The sequence below is a fragment of the Myxine glutinosa genome, chromosome 7 (genome assembly GCF_964187855.1).
Source record: "Myxine glutinosa chromosome 7, kmMyxGlut1.1, whole genome shotgun sequence".
NCBI lineage: Eukaryota > Metazoa > Chordata > Myxini > Myxiniformes > Myxinidae > Myxine > Myxine glutinosa.
Window position 1 is genome coordinate 65,178,211 of NC_136267.1, and position 20,584 is coordinate 65,198,794.

A 20,584-nucleotide genomic window follows, 5' to 3' on the forward strand; every position below is an offset into this window, starting at 1 on the left:
AAACTTCGAGAAGGACAACCATCACTGCAACACTCCACCGATCTGGGCTTTATGGCAGAGTGGCCAGATGGAAGCCTCTCCTCAGTGAAAGACACATGAAAGCCCGCTGGGAGATTGCAAAAAAGCACCTAAAGGACTCTCAGACTGTGAGAAACAAGATTCTGTGGTCTGATGAAACCAAGATTGAACTGTTTGGCCTAAATTCTAAGCGTCATGTCTGGAGGAAACCAGGCACCGCTCATCACCTGCCCAATACCATCCCAACGGTGAAGCATGGTGGTGGCAGCATCATGCTGTGGGGGTGTTTTTCAGCAGCAGGGACTGGGGGACTAGCCAGGGTTGAGTGAACAATGAACGGAGCAAAGTACAGAGATGTCCTTAATGAAAACCTGAAACAGAGCGCTCAGGACCTCAGACTGGGCCGAACGTTCACCTTCCAACAGGACAATGACCCTAAGCACACAGCCAAGACAACGCAGGAGTGGCTTAGGGACAACTCTGTGAAGGTCCTTGAGTGGCCCAGCCAGAGCCCTGACTTGAACCCACTCAAACATCTCTGGAGACCTGAAAATGGTTGTCCACCAACGGTCCCCATCCAACCTGACAGAGCTTGAGAGGATCTGCAGAGAAGAATGGCAGAAAATCCCCAAATCCAGGTGTGCAAAGCTTGTCGCGTCATACCCAAGAAGACTCAAGGCTGTAATCGCTGCCAAAGGTGCTTCAACTAAGTATTGAGTTAAGGGTCTGAATACTTATGTCAATGTGACATTTCAGTTTTTTCTTTTTAATAAAGTTGCAAAACTTTCTAAAATCCTGTTTTCTCTTTGTCGTTATGGGGTATTGAGTGTAGATTGATGAGGGAAAAAATGAATTTAAACGATTTCAGCATAAGGCTGCAACATAACAAAATGTGAAAAAAGTGAAGGGGTCTGAATACTTTCTGAATGCACTGTATATATTCATTATGACATTATCTTAACCTGATTAGATTGTGCCGGTGATTCGCCCTATTCTGTTGCCATGGCAACCATCTCTTTAACTTTGCTTGTGGATTCGATGTTTCAAAAACCGTTCAAGATTTAGCTTACCTATCACACAGATATATTCCTCATACCACCCAAAAGTCGGGGGACATGGAGCATCAGCTCCTTGTATTTGTTGTTTTAAATTCTCACTTTTGCAATTAAAATGCTATTTTTTTCTGGATGGAATAATGCTGTAAAATTTGTTGAAGTACATATTATGCTTCATGGTCCTCACTACATATATCACTTTAAATGAACTTGCAGGTCACCATCAAGTACTCCAAACTGGGATTGGAGGATTTTGACTTCAAGCATTACAATAAAACCATGTTTGCTGGCCTGGAAACTCACATTCCCAATGCCTACTGCAATTCTATGATCCAGGTACAGAAGAGATGGTTTAATGCAATTCTGTTTTCCTTGACTTCGAAAGATTAAGTGTAGTTGAATGAGTGATTTGATTGGCAAAGGCAAAAGCTAGGTTCAGTTTATTCCTGTTGCTTTAAAGAATATTAATGAAATTTTTGCCATGCGTCTATTTTAATGTTTCAAACTTCTACCTAATAAACATAGTTTCATTTGATATATGTGGGAAAATTACATGCCCAGACCAGGTATCGAACCCAGGCCCTCTGGAAAACCGTACCAGTGCTCTGCCATCTGAGCTATCTGAACGACCCTGACTGAGCATGCAATTTTCCCACACATATGATTGCCACTCTCTTATCGTCAATGCTTCCGGGGCACTCACTGCCAACCATAGGAGCACCAATGGCCTGAACACGAGAGGGTCTTCCTCCAATGGGGGGACAAATCCATGTCCTCTATTATAAACACCACTAGGGGCATAGTGAAGAAGTTCAGGCCGTTGGTGCTCCGATCGTTGGAAGCGAGTGCCCCGGAAGCATTGACTAAAAGAGAGTGGCAATCGTATGTTTGGGAAAATTGCATGCTTGGTCATGGTCGCTCAGATAGCTCAGATGGCAGAACACTGGTATGGTTTTCCAGAGGACCTGGGTTTGATTCCTGGTCTGGGCATGTAATTTTTCTACATATGTAAATCGAATTATTTAATCCTGTTCATTCATGTTAGTCAGGCAGATAGGTGTAACAATTGTGGGTTTATACGTACAAGCATGAAATTTGGCACAGTCATAGATAATAGTCTAATGAATAATTCCAGATATGGACCCACCGCGAAAACGTCCTATGGTAGCCGTGGCGGCCATTTTACAAAATGGCCGCTTTTAGTCTAGAGGCTAGATAGGGGTCTCGTGCACTCCCCCGAAATATACTTCTCATTGGTGTCTATAGATAGGAAAAAATGTGTAGAAAATGATTTGCTATGTTAAATAGTTGAAAAAATGTCCCACGTATCATTTTAATGCAAATTAGTGCAAATTAGCAAATTAAATAAAGTGCAAATTAGCAAATTAAATAAAGTTTTTATTTATTTATTGCAACTTGTTATCGTATCTTATCTTTTTTTTCAGTTGGTGTTTCGAACAGCGAAATGTCTAAGAGTTATCAGCTAGTGGATCCACTGCAACCTGGACAATCAAAGGCGCAGGTACAGACGGATTGGAACAAGTGAGTTTTGTGCCAAAAAATCACACGAGAAAGTTTGCAATGCCCAGCAGAATCAAAACGGCACGATGTTGGAGTTGGTTATTCTACCATTGCCTTCAACATCAGACGCTTCAATGAACTTCACGAATTACCGATGCCACTAGAATTAGGACGCCTTGATGACGGGAATGGCATTGAAGCTACGTTTCTGGAGAACAATGCCAAGTGGCACAAATCTTGCCATACAAAATTCAATAATATAAAACTACAACGAGCAGAAAAAAGGAAATGCACACAGGGTTGCGACCCTGATGCTAATCCATCCAAGAAATACACTCGTCAAGTCGCTCATCATGAAGTGGCAGCATCGGATGTCTGTTTTTTATGCGAAGATGTGTCAACTTCCGAACCACTCCGTGAGGCATCAACTTTTCGTCTAGACTCACGCGTACGAAGATGTGCATTAGACCTGCAGGACGAGAGAGAGGCTACTTGCAAAATTGAGTGCTGGGGACATGGTCGCACAAGATGCAAAATATCATCCAAGGTGTCTTGTTTCACTTTACAACAAAACTAAATCATTACAAGATAAACAGAAGATGGACACAACTGATAAAGTCAACCATGGGATTGCACTAGCCGAGTTGCTGTCATTTATCGATGAAACAAGAATAGATGAAGAGCATGCCCCTGTCTTTAAACTTGCAGATCTCGTCAAACTTTATTCTAATCGTCTAGAACAACTTGGAGTGGAGCAGCATGTCAGACAACATAGCACAGAGTTAAAAAATCGTATCCTGGCCCAAATCCCAGACCTTACGGCTCATAAGGAAGGGCGTGATATACTACTTGCATTTGATAAAGATGTAGGACCTGCCCTCCGTAAAGTCTGCAAAGAAGACTACGATGACGAAGCCATATGTCTTGCAAGGGCAAGAAATCCCACAAAGAAATCCCACAAAGTGACAGTAACTTATCATGGGCAACCTACCATGCCAGTAAGGAGTCAGGACAAGATAATCTGCCGGCGATCACAGCACTACTTCCCCTCTTTCCGGATGACTCCAAGTCTGTTGGTATGATACGGCACTCCATGGACGTGATTAAAAAAGCTGTGATGGAAGTCAACCAAGGACAGAAACCAGTGATCACTGTGGATCAACCACTCTACACCATCTCCAAGCAGATACAGTGGACTTGGCCATCAACGTACGGGGAAGATCATTTCGTCATCATCTTGGGAGGGCTGCATATAGAGATGGCTGGACTAAAAGTGATCGGAGACTGGCTGGAAGATGCTGGATGGGTGGAAGCCCTGGTTCAGGCCAAAGTTGCTCCTGGAACTGCAGATTCATTTCTGCATGCATCTCATGTTACAAGAACCAGACATGCGCATCAAGTGACAGCAAGCAGCTTATATATCCTACTGACAAAATCTTACGCCCATTACACAGAGTCTCTGGAGTCTGAAAGCCATCCTGAATCCTTTGATGACTGGTGTGGTCAACGAATTCGATATGTGCCACAGTTCCAATTCTGGCACATCACTCTTCAACTGGAAGTCCTCCTCTTAACGTTTGTCAAGTCACTGAGGACAGCAAACTTCCCCCTGTACATGGACAGCCTCACACAGCTTGCACCATGGTTTTTCAGCATGGACCACACCAACTATGCACGATGGGTGCCTGTCCACATTCGAGACATGATGAGTCTTAGCAAGTCACACCCAGATATTGCTACTGAATTCACCAATGGCAAATTCACAGTTCACAAGACAAAACGAGTTTTCTCATCTATGGCCATTGGCCAGGCTCATGAGCAAAATAATGCTGCTGTGAAGAGTGACGGTGGTGCTGTTGGACTCACTCAAAATCCAAATGCTCTTAGAAGATGGATGGTGGCTGGGCCGGAACTGGTTAGAATGACTACCGAGTTTGAAGCATCCATGGAGGGAAGGAAAATAAGGATTAATCAAGACACACGCCACCATGAGCAAACATATAGTTCACAGGTAATCTTTACTCAACATGTCAAACGTCTGGTTGAAGTAATAGAGGAAATGGGAAACCCCTTCCTAGAAGAGAGTACAGACTTGCTGCGGCTGGACACAAGAGACATTGCTGACCCAACTGTTGTTTCTACTGTTCAACAGGCTGAGGAGATAGGTAAGCAACAGTACAAGACCTTCGTAGCAGACCGTCTACTGGAGCGAACCGTACCTCTTACTGAGCCAATAAAGAAGAATAAACTCCCATTGTTTAGTCGATCGTCTCCAAGAGAGAAATCCAAGACAAGTTTGCAAGTAACTTCGCTAAAGAGTGACTGCTCTTTATTCTCAAGACTCTACATTGCGTCTCAAACACGAGATGGTGATCTTGCAGAATTTTTCCGCCATGAAAACCAAGCATGTCCCCCGTCTTTATCTCAGCTTGGGAAGTTACGACTGGGAACCAAATCAGATCTATTGGTGTGTCCAGAGAGTTGCGCAGAGGTCAGAGGTGATGCTCCAAAACCAGATACTGACGTCACTATCCTTGATGGGGCAGTGTTGGTGAACATTCTGAAACCAGTTGCTGCCAAAACCTTTGATGATTATGCGCTGAAAGTATTCTTGCCACACATACAAGGTCACTTGCAAAGAGCCTGTCGTGTGGATATAGTCTGGGACCAGTACCGTGACAACAGCCTGAAATCTCAAGCCAGGGACAAACGTGGGAAAGGCATTCGAAGGAGAGTTGACGGATCCACTGTTCTTCCAGGAAATTGGCAGCAGTTCCTGAGAATTGATGCAAACAAAACAGAACTGTTTGCCTTCTTGACAAAACACATCACACATCTTGTATCAGATATGCAGATAGTCACCACGGATGGTTCAGATGTGACGTGCATTCCCGCACGCGACACCAGTCATCTTGCCCCATGTGACCATGAGGAGGCTGATACACGAATGATGATACATCTCGCGGATGCAGTCCATGATGGATTTCAGAAAATTCTTCTGCGTACGGTGGATACAGATATAGTGGTATTGGCTGTGGCAGCACCAACCAAACTCAAAGTCCAGGAGCTTTGGGTGGCCTTTGGGACAGGCCAGCACTTCAGGTATATTCCAGCACATGAAATTGCAGCATTCCTCGGACCAGATAAGTCACAGGCCCTCCCGATGTTCCATGCATACACAGGGTGTGACACAGTCTCGTCATTTAATACACGGGGCAAGAATACAGCCTGGGATACCTGGAAAGTATTTGACGAATTGACGCCAGCGTTAGTTCATCTCTCCACGGGGACAGCAGACATCTCTGATGACGTTGTGGCAGTGCTCGAGCGGTTCACCATTCTTCTCTACGATCGCACCAGCAATCTCGTCAACATAGACGAAGCTCGACAGGCACTCTTCACAAAGAAAGGACGAGCCATGCAAGCTATTCCCCCTACCAGAGGAGCCCTGGTACAACAAATCAAGAGGGCTGTGTACACGGGTGGCCACTGCTGGGGAAACATGCTCAAGGTTGTTATGGATCTGCCCTCACCTGGGGATTGGGGATGGATCGATCCCCACAACTGGAAACCCCTGTGGTCCATGCTTCCTGAAGCCAGCATTTCATCAAGGGAGCTGATTTGTTGTAAATGCAAAAAGGGTTGCAAGGGACGATGCAAGTGCAAACAAGCTAGTTTGAAATGTACCGCTTTGTGCAAGTGTGGTGGAGAAAATTGTGACGTATAAACAAGATCAAACGAACTATCTAGTAATATAAGTTACCGTTACAGTGCTTGGTGGGTTAATTGACATTGCTGGCAACACAAATGCAAATTGTGGTCATTTGGAGAATACAATTATGGCATATATGTGTATCTAGAGTCATTTCATTAGAACATAAAGAAGCATTTGTGTCGTCCGGTAAAAAATAATCGCGGTCAAAACGGCCATTTTGTAAAATGGCCGCCATGGCTACCATAGGACGTTTTCGCGGTGGGTCCATATCTTGAATTATTCATTAGACTATTATCTATGACTGTGCCAAATTTCATGCTTGTACGTCTAAACCCACAATTCTTATGATGGATACACCTATCTGCCTGACTATGTAAACATAGTTTGTTGAGAAGGCTCAGGTTTGGTGTTTCTGGTAACAAAAGAGCCCACAACAGAAGCCAAGCGGGCAGTTTTATACTTTGGCTCCTTTATGTCATACAATGAAGTGGGATGTGGAGGAAAGGTTTCTTTAGGATTGGCAGGGATTACTTCCTCCAGAGTGTATGGCTGCACAATGAGAACAATATTCTCTTCATGGGGCAGACATCAAGGCAAAATATATTATTTATTTGACTTAGGAAGATTCAAGTTCTTTTTTTTTTTTTCAACAACAAAAGAGCGAATGGATTTTTATCGAAGTATTTTAATCATCCACCACGGTGGTTAAGCACACCTTGAACAATGTTCTGTTGGTTCCATCCATTGCATTTCTCAACATTACGCTTCCCCAACTTACTGTTGTTTCATCTTTGCCGTTTTCTTGTACAATTCTGTTTGTATTCCTTTTTTTAAACCAACATTGTTCTGCATTTTGTTTTTGCCTTTTGTTTCTGCAACATTCAAAGAAAGGTTTTTTCTTTTTTTCTCTGCAGGTGTTATATTTCATTGAAGGCATGCGTTGCTCTATTCAGAACCACTTGTGTGCGAAGGAATTTTGTTTAGCCTGTGAGCTTGGTTTTCTCTTCCATATGCTCGACCATTCCACTGGTGACCCCTGCCAAGTATATAATCACACACTTGACATTACGAATGCACATTTACGTTCTTGATTTACTCAGAAAAGTTAAAACATTTCATTACTGTGATTGCATACAAGATAGGCGTTGAGCCAGTAATTGTCTAGAAATATGCATGCCACCAGTTTCTTGTCTTCTTTTTTACTGAGTTTGATTGCTGTACCATTCTGCTTTAGTATTGCCATTTCATTTACAGTATTTTAAATCCCTGTGTTACAGTGGTTTTGGGTCACGATTGGAACCTTCTACATAATAAGTTATCGATTGGAAACATAAGCACTCCATGCTCTTGGCACAGGAATTAAATAAATGTAACCCTTTGCGGCCATAGTTAGAGTGGCACTCGATTTTTCCTCTTGCTTGTGGCTCATTCTGCGGAGTCTACCTCCGGCCAGTCATGGTTCGCCCACTATGGAGATAGAGCCCGTCACTACATATACATATAACACCAGGAAAATCACAAAACCAATGGAAAATGTCCGTAAATGAAAATACGTATCTGCGAATGAAAGTCAGCTGGTGCAAACGCGCTCTGCTCGCTGCAGGTCAAAAAGCAATTTTACACTTAACGTCATGGATGTGTTCCTAGAAAATGGAACATTAAGCAAAACGACATCAAGCAGACAAGATACCGTATTTCGATATATGTAGTGTTATTGTGGGGGATATGCCTTCCCAGGGCACATTTTCTGTCACCCTAACATAAATTGAACCTTAATTAACTACATATTAGAGAAACATATCATACAAATCGATAAAGAGCACAAATGAAATACACAAATGGACAATTGAATGAAGGTATTCATCAAAATTTAGGGCCGAGATTGCCTGTCGGGCAGGCAGAGGTGTGGGTATTGAGTGGTGGATTACAGGGAGGGAGAGCAGGCCCTCGTGTCTTAGACAGATTGCTCAAATAATTTATGAGTTGGGAAGACAAAGGTGACATTGATTTTGCAGCTGAAGAATACATCACTATAGCTGTAACCTTTTAAACAAAGAGCTCATTCTAATCACTCATTTTGGATTTATTTGAGTAGAATAGGGAAGGGAAGTGGGAAGATGAGGGGAGGAGGGAGAGGAGAGGGGAGGGGGAAAGAAGTGGGGGGGGGGGGGGAGGGGCTGCTTTGCAACTCCTGTGCAACCCTCTCTGCACGGCTTTTATATCCCCTGCGAGCTTGCTCAGCCGGGTGTGATGATTGGTGATGCGGCGAGCTTCTCGAGGGTTCGAACGCTACCTCGAGCATGGTTGCTCAGGTTCCATGTCCCTTTGGTTCACAATCTTCTTACCTACTTGGGGGAGATAGGGGGTAGGGATTCGCTTGATGCACACTGTAGCTGCTTACCTTTTCCAAAGAACATATTTAGACAGATCACAAATGGGAAACTCTTGAGAGGATTAGGGTGGTGGGATGATTATGGTGGTGGGGTGGGAGGGAGGGGGGCTTTAGACACATTACAGAATGGCAGGACAGACTTTTAGAGAGAGATATAAAGAGATATAGAGAGCTAGAGAGATACACACACTGCAAGATTTTCTGCCGGACATTTATTAATGAAACAAGCATTCTGAGTATTGCGCTGCAATACATGTCCCCTCCCGGCAGTCTGTCGTCCGGAAAACTGTTGAGGAAATTACCAAGGGAAATTACCAATTACCAAGCCTTCTCCCAATTATCAGCAAAGTCATGGAATCCATCATTGCTTCAGACAAGATACCGTATTTCGATATATGTAGTGTTATTGTGGGGGATATGCCTTCCCAGGGCACATTTTCTGTCACCCTAACATAAATTGAACACATTAAAACAATATGGCGGCCGAACCACGTGACCTGTGACGTCATAATTACCATTAAAATATTCTACAGACCGAGTCCCCGCTACGGTGAGAATTTGAGCTCAATCGGTCCTATTATTGCAGAGAAAATCTTTTTTAAAGGAAATTAAAACTTAAAATGGCACTGAGTTAAGGATCATCAGAATTATCAGAATTCCCAAAGTTCAAAGTGCCATAACTTTGTCAAAACTGATCGAAACGTCGTGAAGTTCGAACTTGATCTGTAACTTATCATGAGGAAACCATGTACCAAGTTTGAAATCATTAGCATTTAAGCGTTTAGAAAAAAAAGTCCGGAAACTGTTATTTGCGTGACGGACTGACAGACTGACAGACTGACAGACTGACAGACTGACAGACTGACAGACTGACAGACTGATGGACGGAGGGACGGCATGCAAACCTATAGTCCCCTCCGGTGTACACCGGTAGGGGACTAATAAGTAGTCCACCATACCCCTGTTACCTCCTATGACTGTCCAAACAACAACAACATGTATGTCTCCAACTCTACCCCTTTTAGCTCTTGTCGAGCCATGACCCATGTGCCATAACAGCACCTGCTGCAAGGATCTTGGCCAAAAGAGTGTCCTTATCAAGACCATCCACCCTGTTATGGCATAAATTACACAGTTAACAAGGGGTTAGAAATGCATCTTGGAATGAGATATTTAAAAGATTCCAGCTTATTTACAGACTGTTAAATACTCAAAATCATGCACTGCTAAAAACTTAGTTTTCATATCATCCACATAGTGTTAGCTAGCCTGAAGGCTTTAAAAGATTTAAGTTTGCGATAAAACTGTGATTAATATCACTTCAAGATGTTGCACAAAGTATAAAATCTGCCATAAACAAGATTTGTTTGTGAAATCTTTTTCTATTGACTGTATTGTTAGGCAAGCAATTTCTTACGGGCGTTCCGTACCATTCCTGAAGCTTCGGCCCTTGGGCTAATCCTAGCCGACTCGGATGAGGCTACAGGAAAGGTGAGCCTTGGTCGCCTCATCCAGGGCTGGAACAGATTCATCCTGACACAGCTTCACCAAGAAATGCAGGATACTGAGGACAGCTCACCAGAAGGGTGAGGACATATGTTCCAAATTGAAGAGAGAGTTCACTTGTTCATCAATGTGAATATTGTGTGGTTTTAGCTGGCCTTAGAATTTAATCATAACCAAGATTTTACTCAAAAATTATTTTAGTACCGGTAATCTTCTTGTTCATTACTTTAGGTGTGGGAGTCTTCTTCAGTCAGGTTTCAAGTGTAACAGAGTTCAATCTTTTATCCATGCATGCATGGAGAGAGAATCACATACATCTTTGTTAAATCTTGCCAATTAATATTTGCCAATTAAGGTATTTGCTGTGTGAATCTCTCCAACTGGACACTCTATTTGAGCTCCTTATATACACTCAAGCCTGGTGTTGGCTTAGTGGTTAGGGTGCCGGCTTGGGATCCTCGGACCCTGGGTTCGAATCCCGATCGATCGCTGAATTAATGCCAGGGGGGTTGACTCAGCCTGTCATCCTTCCGAGGTCGGCAAATTGAGTACCAGCTTGCTGGGATGAATGATCCCGGTGTATACCCCGATTTAGAATAGGTACACCGTATCCCTGCGTGTCGTAAGAGGCGACTGAGGGTTGGCGTCAGGAAGGGCATCCGGCCATAAAAACATTGCCTCAAATAGGGAACCATGATTGTCATGGGGCCCGCAAGGCTAACCCCCGCTCCAGTGGGGAAAATGGCCTGAAAAACAATCATTCTATTCTATATATACTCTCAAGCACACAGTACGGTTACATCGCTCAAGGCCAAAGGCAGATAAAGTTGAGTGTAATGTTTTGGATTACGTAGAATTAGACCAAAGCTCTAACACCCACCGGGACAACGGAATGCAGACAGTCAGACGCCAGGCGTCTTGATTGACCTTGCGAGTGAAACATACAAAACATTAATCTTCAAAATCAACTTTAACCACAGTACAATCGATTCAACTTGCACCTGCTTCACTTAAGTCCACACTATCATTTAAAATGGTATACTATTTCGTTAACATTCAAAATGGGAAAATACAAACAGTTCATATTAATCATAAAGCATTATTAAGGAAGTGAAAGAGCCAGGTAAGTGTACTTGATTGATTTTGATTCGCTTGATTTGCAGAAGATCCTCAAATTTTGAAAATATTTTGTAGATTTTGAGGAAAACTTTTATATATTTGGCAGTCACTGTGATTTTTTTTCAGCATGTCTGATGTCTTTTCCATTTAGTGAGTCAATAATCAAGCAGATGTTTGGAAGCAAGGTAGAAAACAGCAGCACTTGTCGTTGCAACAAGGAGACATCTCGGGTTTCCTCAAACCTCCTTTTTACTCTCAACTACCCCGACACCAGTAAAGGTAACTCAAGATGACCGACCATTCAAGAGAATGCAACTCAAATTAATTGCTCTCTGCTGAAAAGGAGGTTTTTTTTCCAGCTTTAGTATTATGAGTTGGGAGCGGGGGGAATGAGGGTGTTGTGTTTAATATTTATTGAGTGTATCATGCTTGATAACTTTCCATTTAGATTTGTTCATTGAACTAAGTGATATGCCTGGTGTTGGCTTAACGGTTAGGGTGATGACTTGGGATTCTAGGGTCCTGAGTTCAAATCCCGGTTGGTTGTTGAATTAACACCAGGTGGGGTTGATTCAGCCTGTTCATCCTTCTGAGGTCGGCGAAATGAGCACCAGGTTACTGGGATGAATGAGCCACTCGAGTGTCCTGCGTAGGAGTGACGCCCCGACCAGTATTGTGCCCAGTAGTCGAGAAACTGCTTCGGCAGCCATATGCATCTGATAATGCTGGAGCGGACACACACGTTGAACTAGTGATGGTTTATTTTCCTCTTTCTTTAAGACTCTGGCTTTTCTTGATATTAAGTCTGTCTTCTTAAATTATTGCTGTCCCAGAAAGGTAACTTGCAATCACCTCCCCTGACACCATAAAATATTTTACATTGGTAAGGGAAGTGCTGTGCTGATCACTTTTTGCTTGTAAATTAGCTGCTTTTGATGGCCGAATTATGAGGTGAGGGGCCAGGTAATTCATGGAACCTATGGAGTATTGGAATGGATGTTTGGTGTCTGGGTGCATGAGGTGTGTAAGACGTACTGTGTAAGACGATTTATTCCTTTTCCTCTTTGCATTGCGTCGTTTTAGTCTTTTCCCTCATTGAGCAGCTGCGGTGCGATCCGGCCAACGTTTGGGCGGGATCGGGTTCTAATCGGGGAGTAACTGTTCGGACGCGGTAATACACCACCGCTCGGTAAAATAACATCTAAAACCGCGTCTGAACCAATTGGTGTCTGGGAGTGGGATTCGAGGCCCGAACCAAATTTTTAAAACGTCTAGAAAAAATTTGGTCAAAATTACGAGCTGCCGAAATTTTGTCGTTTTATAAAACCCGAATTTTGAGATCGCGCCATGGACAATCAAGGCGATCGGATGTCGGTGGGGGAGATAGACGGGTTAGGGGTAACCCAGGACTTAGGGGAAGAAAGGGAGGAGGAGAGCAATGAGGAGAAAAATGGCAATGTGGTTGCGGAGGTTTCAGACGCACAAAATGGCGCTCTCGCGCACGTGGTTGAGGGGGCCACGGCCGCGGAACCAATGAGCGCGGCCCAAATGCAAGCCTTCATGACCCAATTCATGGTGTAAATGCAGAAAAAAAACGATAGTGGGAAAATGGAAAGCAGAATGATGGGGGCCATTATGGAGCAAATGAGGGCTGATAGTGAGCGATTGGGTGAGCGATTGGAGGGCCAAATGGGGGTAATGGGGAACCGGATGGATGCTCAGGGTGAGCGATTGGAGGGCCAAATGGGGGTAATGAGGGACGAAGCGAGGGGTACCGGTGAGAAGTTAGACAATAATTTTGAGGGGTTAGAAAACGGGATAAAAGAGGTAAAGAATGGGTTAAGAAACCGAAACGCGGTCAGGAGTACCGCCGATGTCCAGGGTCCAGGGTGAAGTACCCCCATTTGCTCACTCACACGTTCCTAAAGGCATCCATGTAGTGAATACTCGGCTTGGCCTCCCGGAAAAAGTGCTATCGAGTTGCTTAACTTTGGATCTTGGATCAACCCCTTAACCTTCATTCCCAAGAAACTGACGGTCAAAGTCAGAGGGTCATGAGATGGAGTTTGATTTGGCAGGGACAGTGTCGTGGTTGGTACTTAGTCCAGAGGGAGTAATCTGGAGGGGTTGGGGTGAAATTTTGGTTGCTTTATTTTTAAGTGATAACTGTGCCCGGGGGGAACTGATAATGTGGGGGGGGGGGGGGGTTGAGTTATCTGGTTGGTTTCTCCAAATTGGCCGGCAAAGAAAGTTTTCGCTGGGTTCAAACTTTCTTTCTTGAAGGGGGGGAGTGTTACATATTTATGTGAATGTATGGGAATTACCATTCAGGTTGCTTATCCGTGTGTATTATATTAAGGGTTGTTGTGATGGGAGGGTCAGGAGCCCTTCGGAACCAGTGGCCGGAAACGGAAGTGGCCGGAAACGGAAGAAGAAAAGACACGAGGAGAAAAAAAGGACGGTGATTCTTCTTCCTCGCCCCGCGACAACGAGAAGGTGGAATCGACCTTGCGCTGCGCGGAAAACAGGGGCGTTCCGAAACCCGTTTGGCGAGAGGAGTTACCTGGCCGCGTAATTACCTTTGGACACGTGAAGTCCCCGTGAGTTCGTCTACAAGGACGCGTACGGGTCGCACTTTGGAGCCTCGCAGGCGTTGCAAATCGCGTTTGGGTTTCGCCCCGTCTACAAGGACGCGTACGGGTCGCACGTTGAGCCTCGCTCGCGTTGCAAACCGCGTTTTGGTTTTGCCCCGTTGCTTGGCAAGGAGGTGCGCTGCAACAGCTGTCCCCGGTACGAGACGGCACGTTGGAGCACGTCCGCCCGGGGTTCGTTCAACCGCCCGAGTGCGGTGACGGTGACTATCCTCTTGGTCAAGAGGGGCCCAGAGACATTGTGCGGGACCGAGACCAAAAGGGTTTCGTGAGTACTCCCCGGGACACACATGTATAAGATGGCCATCTTAATCATAGGGAATTGATTGTGAATTGGGAATTGGTGAGGATTATGTATTGTTGATTGCTCGGGGAAAATCTCCGTGGTTGTGTCATTGAAATATTGTTGATGGTTGTGTCATTGAAATATTGTTGATGGTTGTGTCATTGAAATTGTTTGGTATCATTACCCTTGAAATATATCCTTGAACGTCAGTTGTCTCTTGGGTGAAATTCATATGGCTTGCGTGGCGAAAGCGCATATATAATATATCTTTCTGGCGGGGTCCCTCCCACGGTCCGGGGGTCACCAAGACCAGGTAGTTACCGGGAGGACCACGTAACAGTGTAAATGCAGAAAAAAAACGATAGTGGGAAAATGGAAAGCAGAATGATGGGGGCCATTATGGAGCAAATGAGGGCTGATAGTGAGCGATTGGGTGAGCGATTGGAGGGCCAAATGGGGGTAATGGGGAACCGGATGGATGCTCAGGGTGAGCGATTGGAGGGCCAAATGGGGGTAATGAGGGACGAAGCGAGGGGTACCGGTGAGAAGTTAGACAATAATTTTGAGGGGTTAGAAAACGGGATAAAAGAGGTAAAGAATGGGTTAAGAAACCGAAACGCGGTCAGGAGTACCGCCGATGTCCAGGGTCCAGGGTGAAGTACCCCCATTTGCTCACTCACAAGATGGGGGTATGGGGTGGCAGATTTAATTACTCATTAAGATAAGGTGGTTCATTGCTTAGGAAAGGCATTCGACAATCGACAATTTGAATTTTCGAAGCTCCACACGGTCTCCACGTTTTTCGAAGTTAAGTCTGTTCACAATTGTATTTTGTCGAAACTGTATTTATCTTTCGGTGTGTGAAGTTATTGTGTGCAACTTTGGTTGTTTCTCGGTGTTTATCTTTCATAAATTGATCGTCTGTTTGCCGTGTCGCGAGCAAGGCCTTTGCCGCGTCGCGAACGATTTGAAATCGAAGTTAAGTGATTGTTCCCATTTGTATTTTCGTTAAAACTGTATTTATTTATGGTGTTGTACGTATATTGTGTCCCGAAGAAGATTTTTCGGTGCAAATCTTTCATACCTGTATTGAAAATCGTGTTAATTCGTGTCGTGTCTTGAGGCCTTGTACAGTGTGCACTGTACAACCTTGAGGCTTTGTTTTTCTCTCAGTGGTCCGTCGTTTGTGATCCAATAACTTTCGTTCTCTGTATTCCCAGTCTTTTCACCCATAGCCTACTTCCTTGTGTAAATCTCAACTCAAAAAAAAAAAAAAAAAAAAAAAAAACATTTCCTTCTCTGTTCTCATTCGTTTATTCATTCTTATTCGTTCGTTCGTTCTTCGACCACGTGTTTCTCCCCCATTTCCCCAGATAGTTTTCACTCATTAACCTTCAATGTTTACACTTTCCCCTCAAGTTATGTATTCCGTCATATTTTACAACACCTTTTTCTTCTTCTTCTTTAAAAGGCTGCTTTCGACTTGCTCACCAAATCAATTCATCCCAAAAAAAATATCCATCTACTATAGTGCCTTTTTTCTACATTCCCTAAACTCTCCTGCACTCCATCCTCCATCCAGCGTCCTTAAACGTATTTTTAACTCGAAGGTCACAAGAAACTCATTTTGCAATAAATGTTCGTTTCCCATAAATCGTACACTTTCAAAAATCCAATCTCACCCCTCCCCTCCAAATCTTCCCCATAACCCCTCCCCTCCAAATCTTCCCCATCACCCCTCCCCTCCAAATCTTCCCTATCACCCATCCCTTTCAAATCTCCCCCCTTGCCCCCTCCCTCCTAAACTACCCCCTCACCCCTCCCCACCAAGACGCCCCCACGCCCCTCCCCTCCTAGACTCCTGCCTCACCCCTCCCCTCCAAATCTCCCCCATATCCCATCCCTTTGAAATCCCTCCCCTTGTCCCTTCCCTCCCAAACTCCCCCCTCACCCCTCCCCTTCAAATCTCCCCACCCTCATTGCTTCTCAATTTCCCCCCTCTCACTCTCCATCCTCAAAGCGTCCTCCCCGCTTCTTCCCCCTTCAAACTCTCACCTCCATCTCCCCCAACCTTCTGCCTCGCTCTTCCCCCTCCTCAAATAACACCTCATTGTGGCTCACCCAATCACCTTCAAACCTTTTGTCCGCCCCATCCTTCCCTTTCTCCGAGCTATTCTGAAATCTCTGACACACCTTCAACAGCTCTCCCTACCTCTTCCACCTCTTCCACATCTTACCCTACCCCTCCTCCCCCCTGTTCTGTATCTGATGCTCCCCCTTCCTCTTCATTAACGGTATGGACCTCAAACATCCGGGGCCTTCGTTCAAACTTAACTGATCTCTCCATACAGGTTGCTTCTGTCAAACCAGACGTGATCTGCTTAACAGAAACTTTCCTCCTTTATGATGTCTCTGATTCCATAGTATCTCTCCCGGGCTACTCCCTCCTCCGGTATGATAGACCTGAGCCTCGTCCTGGAGGCGGGGTTGCTATCTTTATCAAAAACTCTCTTCCTCACTCGCCCTGCACTGCACTCTCTCCACCTCACCCCCAGGAATACCTCTGGCTACGGCTTCCCCTTCGCTCCCACCTCTTGTTCATATGTGTGTTGTACCGTCCACCAAACAGTGATGACTCCATCTACATCTCGCTGTCTGATGATATGGACCAACTTCTATCTACTCATCCCAACTCTCTCTTCTTCATATGTGGTGATTTCAACTGTCATCATGCCAGTTGGCTGGGTGTGGGTACCTCTCTCACCAGCCATGGCTCCTCAGCAAAGGACTTCTGCGACTCACTGGGACTGACACAATCTGTCAATTTCCCGACCCGGATCTCAGTCAACGGAACATCTTCTCTTCTGGACTTGGTTATGACTAACTTCCCTGAAAATGTCTGCTGCTCTTCTTCTGCTCCGATCGGATCATCTGATCATGTCCTTGTTAAAGTGGACATCTCTCTGACCATCCTCAGGGAGCCTGCTCAGCGTCGACGAGTCTGGCATTTCACTCAGGCCAACTGGCACGGTCTTCAAGCAGCCATCAATCATCTGGACTGGTCTCCCATCTCTACCACCTCTGACATCAACTCATCCTGGGAATTCTTCCAAAGTAAATTGCTCTCTCTCATGCACAGATTTATCCCATCTCGTCTTCAGTTGTCATACCCTTCCTCCCGTCCATGGTACACGGAATCTTGTGGTGAGGCTGTTGCCCAGAAACAACTTGCCTTCGTCTCCTGGAAAGCAAATCCAACGGAAGGAAATCTCATTTCCTTTCACAAAGCCCGAAACAAGTGTGTGTCCACCCTCAGGAGAGCCAGGAAACAATATCTCTCCGTTCTCAAGACCGAACTCTCTTATCTGTCTCCCTCTTCCAAATCCTGGTGGCGTCTGGTCAAATCCGTTTCTGGTGTTTGTTCCCCCTCCATCCCCTCCCTTACCTCAAACGGCTACACAGCTGACTCCGCACGTGAAAAAGCTGAATGCCTCAACTCTGTGTTTGCCTCTAAATCTTATGTCCCAAACCCATCCCTCTCTGTACCCACCATACCCAGTCGTACCCTGCTGCTCCTGGACTCCGTGTCCTTTCCTCCTGACAAGGTGGAAAAGTTTCTGTCAACCCTCGACTCTGATTCTGCAACTGGACCCGACGGCATCAGCCCACGGGTCCTAAAATCCTGCTCTGCTGCTCTATCTCACCCTCTCTCTGTTCTCTTCACCCTCTCTTTTGCTCAAGGTCAACTGCCATCTGCTTGGAAATCAGCCAACATCACCGCTTTGCACAAAAATGGTGCAAAAACAGATCCTAGCAACTACAGACCAATCAGCCTTCTCCCAATTATCAGCAAAGTCATGGAATCCATCATTGCTTTGGATATGAAATCTTTCCTCTTCTCCAATGGCTTGATCTCTGATCATCAATTTGGTTTCAGACCAGGTCACTCTACTCTGGACATGCTGCTTCTGCTGTCTCAACAATGGATGGAGGTCCTCAATGCCAAACAGGAAATTAGAGCTGTCTCCCTCGACATATCACGTGCCTTCGACACGGTCTGGCACCCCGCTCTGCTCACCAAACTCTCCTCCTTTGGTATCCATGGAAATCTCCACGCATGGCTGGCGGACTTCCTCTCTAGTCGTCGTCAACGTGTGGCCCTGAATGGGTTTCTCTCATCTCCTCTTCCTGTTCAGGCCGGAGTTCCCCAAGGCAGTGTTCTGGGCCCCGTGCTTTTTCTGGTCTTCATCAATGATCTCTCTGACTCTCTCGAAAATCCTCTCTATCTCTTTGCTGATGACTCCACTCTCTGCCGCTCCATTCCTCTTCCCTCAGATCGGCAGTCTGCTGCCTCCTCACTCTCTAAAGACCTGGACAAAATCACAGACTGGTCAAACAAGTGGAACATGTCTTTCAATCCTGACAAATCTCACACTCTTACTATGTCTCTCCGAAAAGATCGACTGGATAACCCTCCCATCTACTTTCTCAACAATCCTCTCCAAGAAGTTCTGTCGCTCAAGATTTTGGGTCTCACTATCTGCCATGATCTTTCTTGGGAAAACCACATTTCCAAGCTGGCCTCCAAAGCCAGTCGCCGACTGGGCATCCTCCGTCGTGCGAAGTCCTTCCTCGGCACACCTGAGCTCCTCACCACATACAAGGCTTTCATCCGCAGCTCAATGGAATACTGTTCTCCCCTATGGGCCGGTGCTCCTGCCTCACACCTAGCTCGGCTTCACGCTGTTGAAACCAAAGCTTTCAGAATTATTGGAATCTCCCGCGATGAAGCTATCTCTGAGGGCCTTTCACTCACTCACCGCAGGCCAGGTAGGTGGTCTTTCTGTCTTCCACCGACTCCTCTCCGGCCTTGCACCCCCAGCTCTCTCTCTGTGCTCTGTCCCCCAAATATTCCTACAGGTCGCACAAGATCTGCCAGCAACCCTCTGATGGTTAAACTGCCGAAATCTCGGCTCTCTGCTCACCTTCACTCTTTCATTCCTCTTTTCTCCCGCCTCTGGAACAAACTCCCTCACTCCCTTCAATCCCACTCCTCCCTCCAGGTCTTTAAAACAGCTGTTCACCACCATCTCTTATCTTCCCCCATCCAAAACCTTGATCTTTTCTACCCCCGCTAATTCACCCCAGATCCACCTTGTTTGAAATTCCAATCTTCTTTCCTGGAAGTCCTGGCAGTGTCCATATGTTTTATACCTCTCCCACCGCCCCCTTCCCATGCCCCCCCCCCCCCAAAGCCCTCGCCCTCTCTCAGATCTCTCGATGTCTCCATGTCTCTCGGTCCCTGCTCTCAAATGTTGTGTTTGTGTCCTTCCCCCTCTCTCCCCATCTTGTCTACCGCTCCCGATGTTATATGTTTTATGTGTCGGTTTGTCTTTGTGTGTGATTAATGTTCGCTCTTTCACGAGCCTCGATCTTGTATACAAAAAAAAAAAAAAAAAAAAAAAAAAAAAGGAAAATTGAGAGATCCGTGAGATTATAAAGAGGGCTGACAAAATGATTGAGTTGAAGGAAATAGAAGAGATCAGCTACTGTGCTCGGCACCCCATGGTTTGGCAAACTTGCCCCCAAATTCAACGCTGAGTGTTGCCGACTATTATGTGCATTCCCTCCTGTGGAATAATGCCATACCTGCCACACTTGTGAGGGGGTAAACAACAGTGGCTCCTACCCAGTTTGTATTAATCTGGCTGCAGAAGCTCCAGGTGCATATTTGTGAGAGAAAATATCTCCATGTGTATTCAAGTTACCATCAATAATCTTTTCGTTTAATTGTCACTTCTTCAAGCCTGGTGTTAGCTTAGCGGTTAGGGTGCCGGCATGGGATCCCAGGATCCTGTGTTCGAATCCCGGTCGATCGCTGAATTAATGCCAGGGTGGTTGACGCAGCCTGTCATCCTTCCAAGGTCAGAAAATTGAGTACCAGCTTGCTGGTAATTCCCTGTGTGTCGCAAAAGGCGACTAATAGGGTTGGCGGCAGGAAGGGCATCCAGCCATAAATACATTGCTTCAAAAAGGGGACCAATGTGCCCGAAAAAGGCCAACCCTCACTCTGCGGGGAAAAATGGCCTCCAAAGGTGTTTTTTTTTGTCACTTCTTCATGTCCAAAGTTGTATATTGGTGCTTTGTGTAAATGTTGTTGCGTAGCCGGCCCTACTAACGCTGAACTGCCGATGCCATTGATTAATGAACTCCTGAGGATAAGCCAAATCACATGAGGAACCCAGTCGGAATTGCTAATTCTTCCATTCTTTTAATCGCGTATGGTACTAGTTTTAACCTCCCCCAGGGATCTACCCAATA

At 45.4% G+C, this 20,584-nt stretch overlaps 1 protein-coding gene across 5 annotated transcripts in view; it reads left to right on the forward strand.

Moving 5' to 3' along the window:
• PAN2 (poly(A) specific ribonuclease subunit PAN2) overlaps window positions 1-20,584 on the forward strand; it is a 214,842-nt gene that overhangs the window by 111,128 nt on the left and 83,130 nt on the right. For all 5 annotated transcript variants that reach the window (XM_068122476.2, XM_068122481.2, XM_068122482.2 and 2 more), the window contains exons 14-17: window positions 1,290-1,409; window positions 7,224-7,352; window positions 10,103-10,287; window positions 11,478-11,605. In XM_068122476.2, the coding sequence (XP_067978577.2) occupies window positions 1,290-1,409; window positions 7,224-7,352; window positions 10,103-10,287; window positions 11,478-11,605 (562 nt within the window). The remainder of the gene's footprint in view (window positions 1-1,289; window positions 1,410-7,223; window positions 7,353-10,102; window positions 10,288-11,477; window positions 11,606-20,584) is intronic.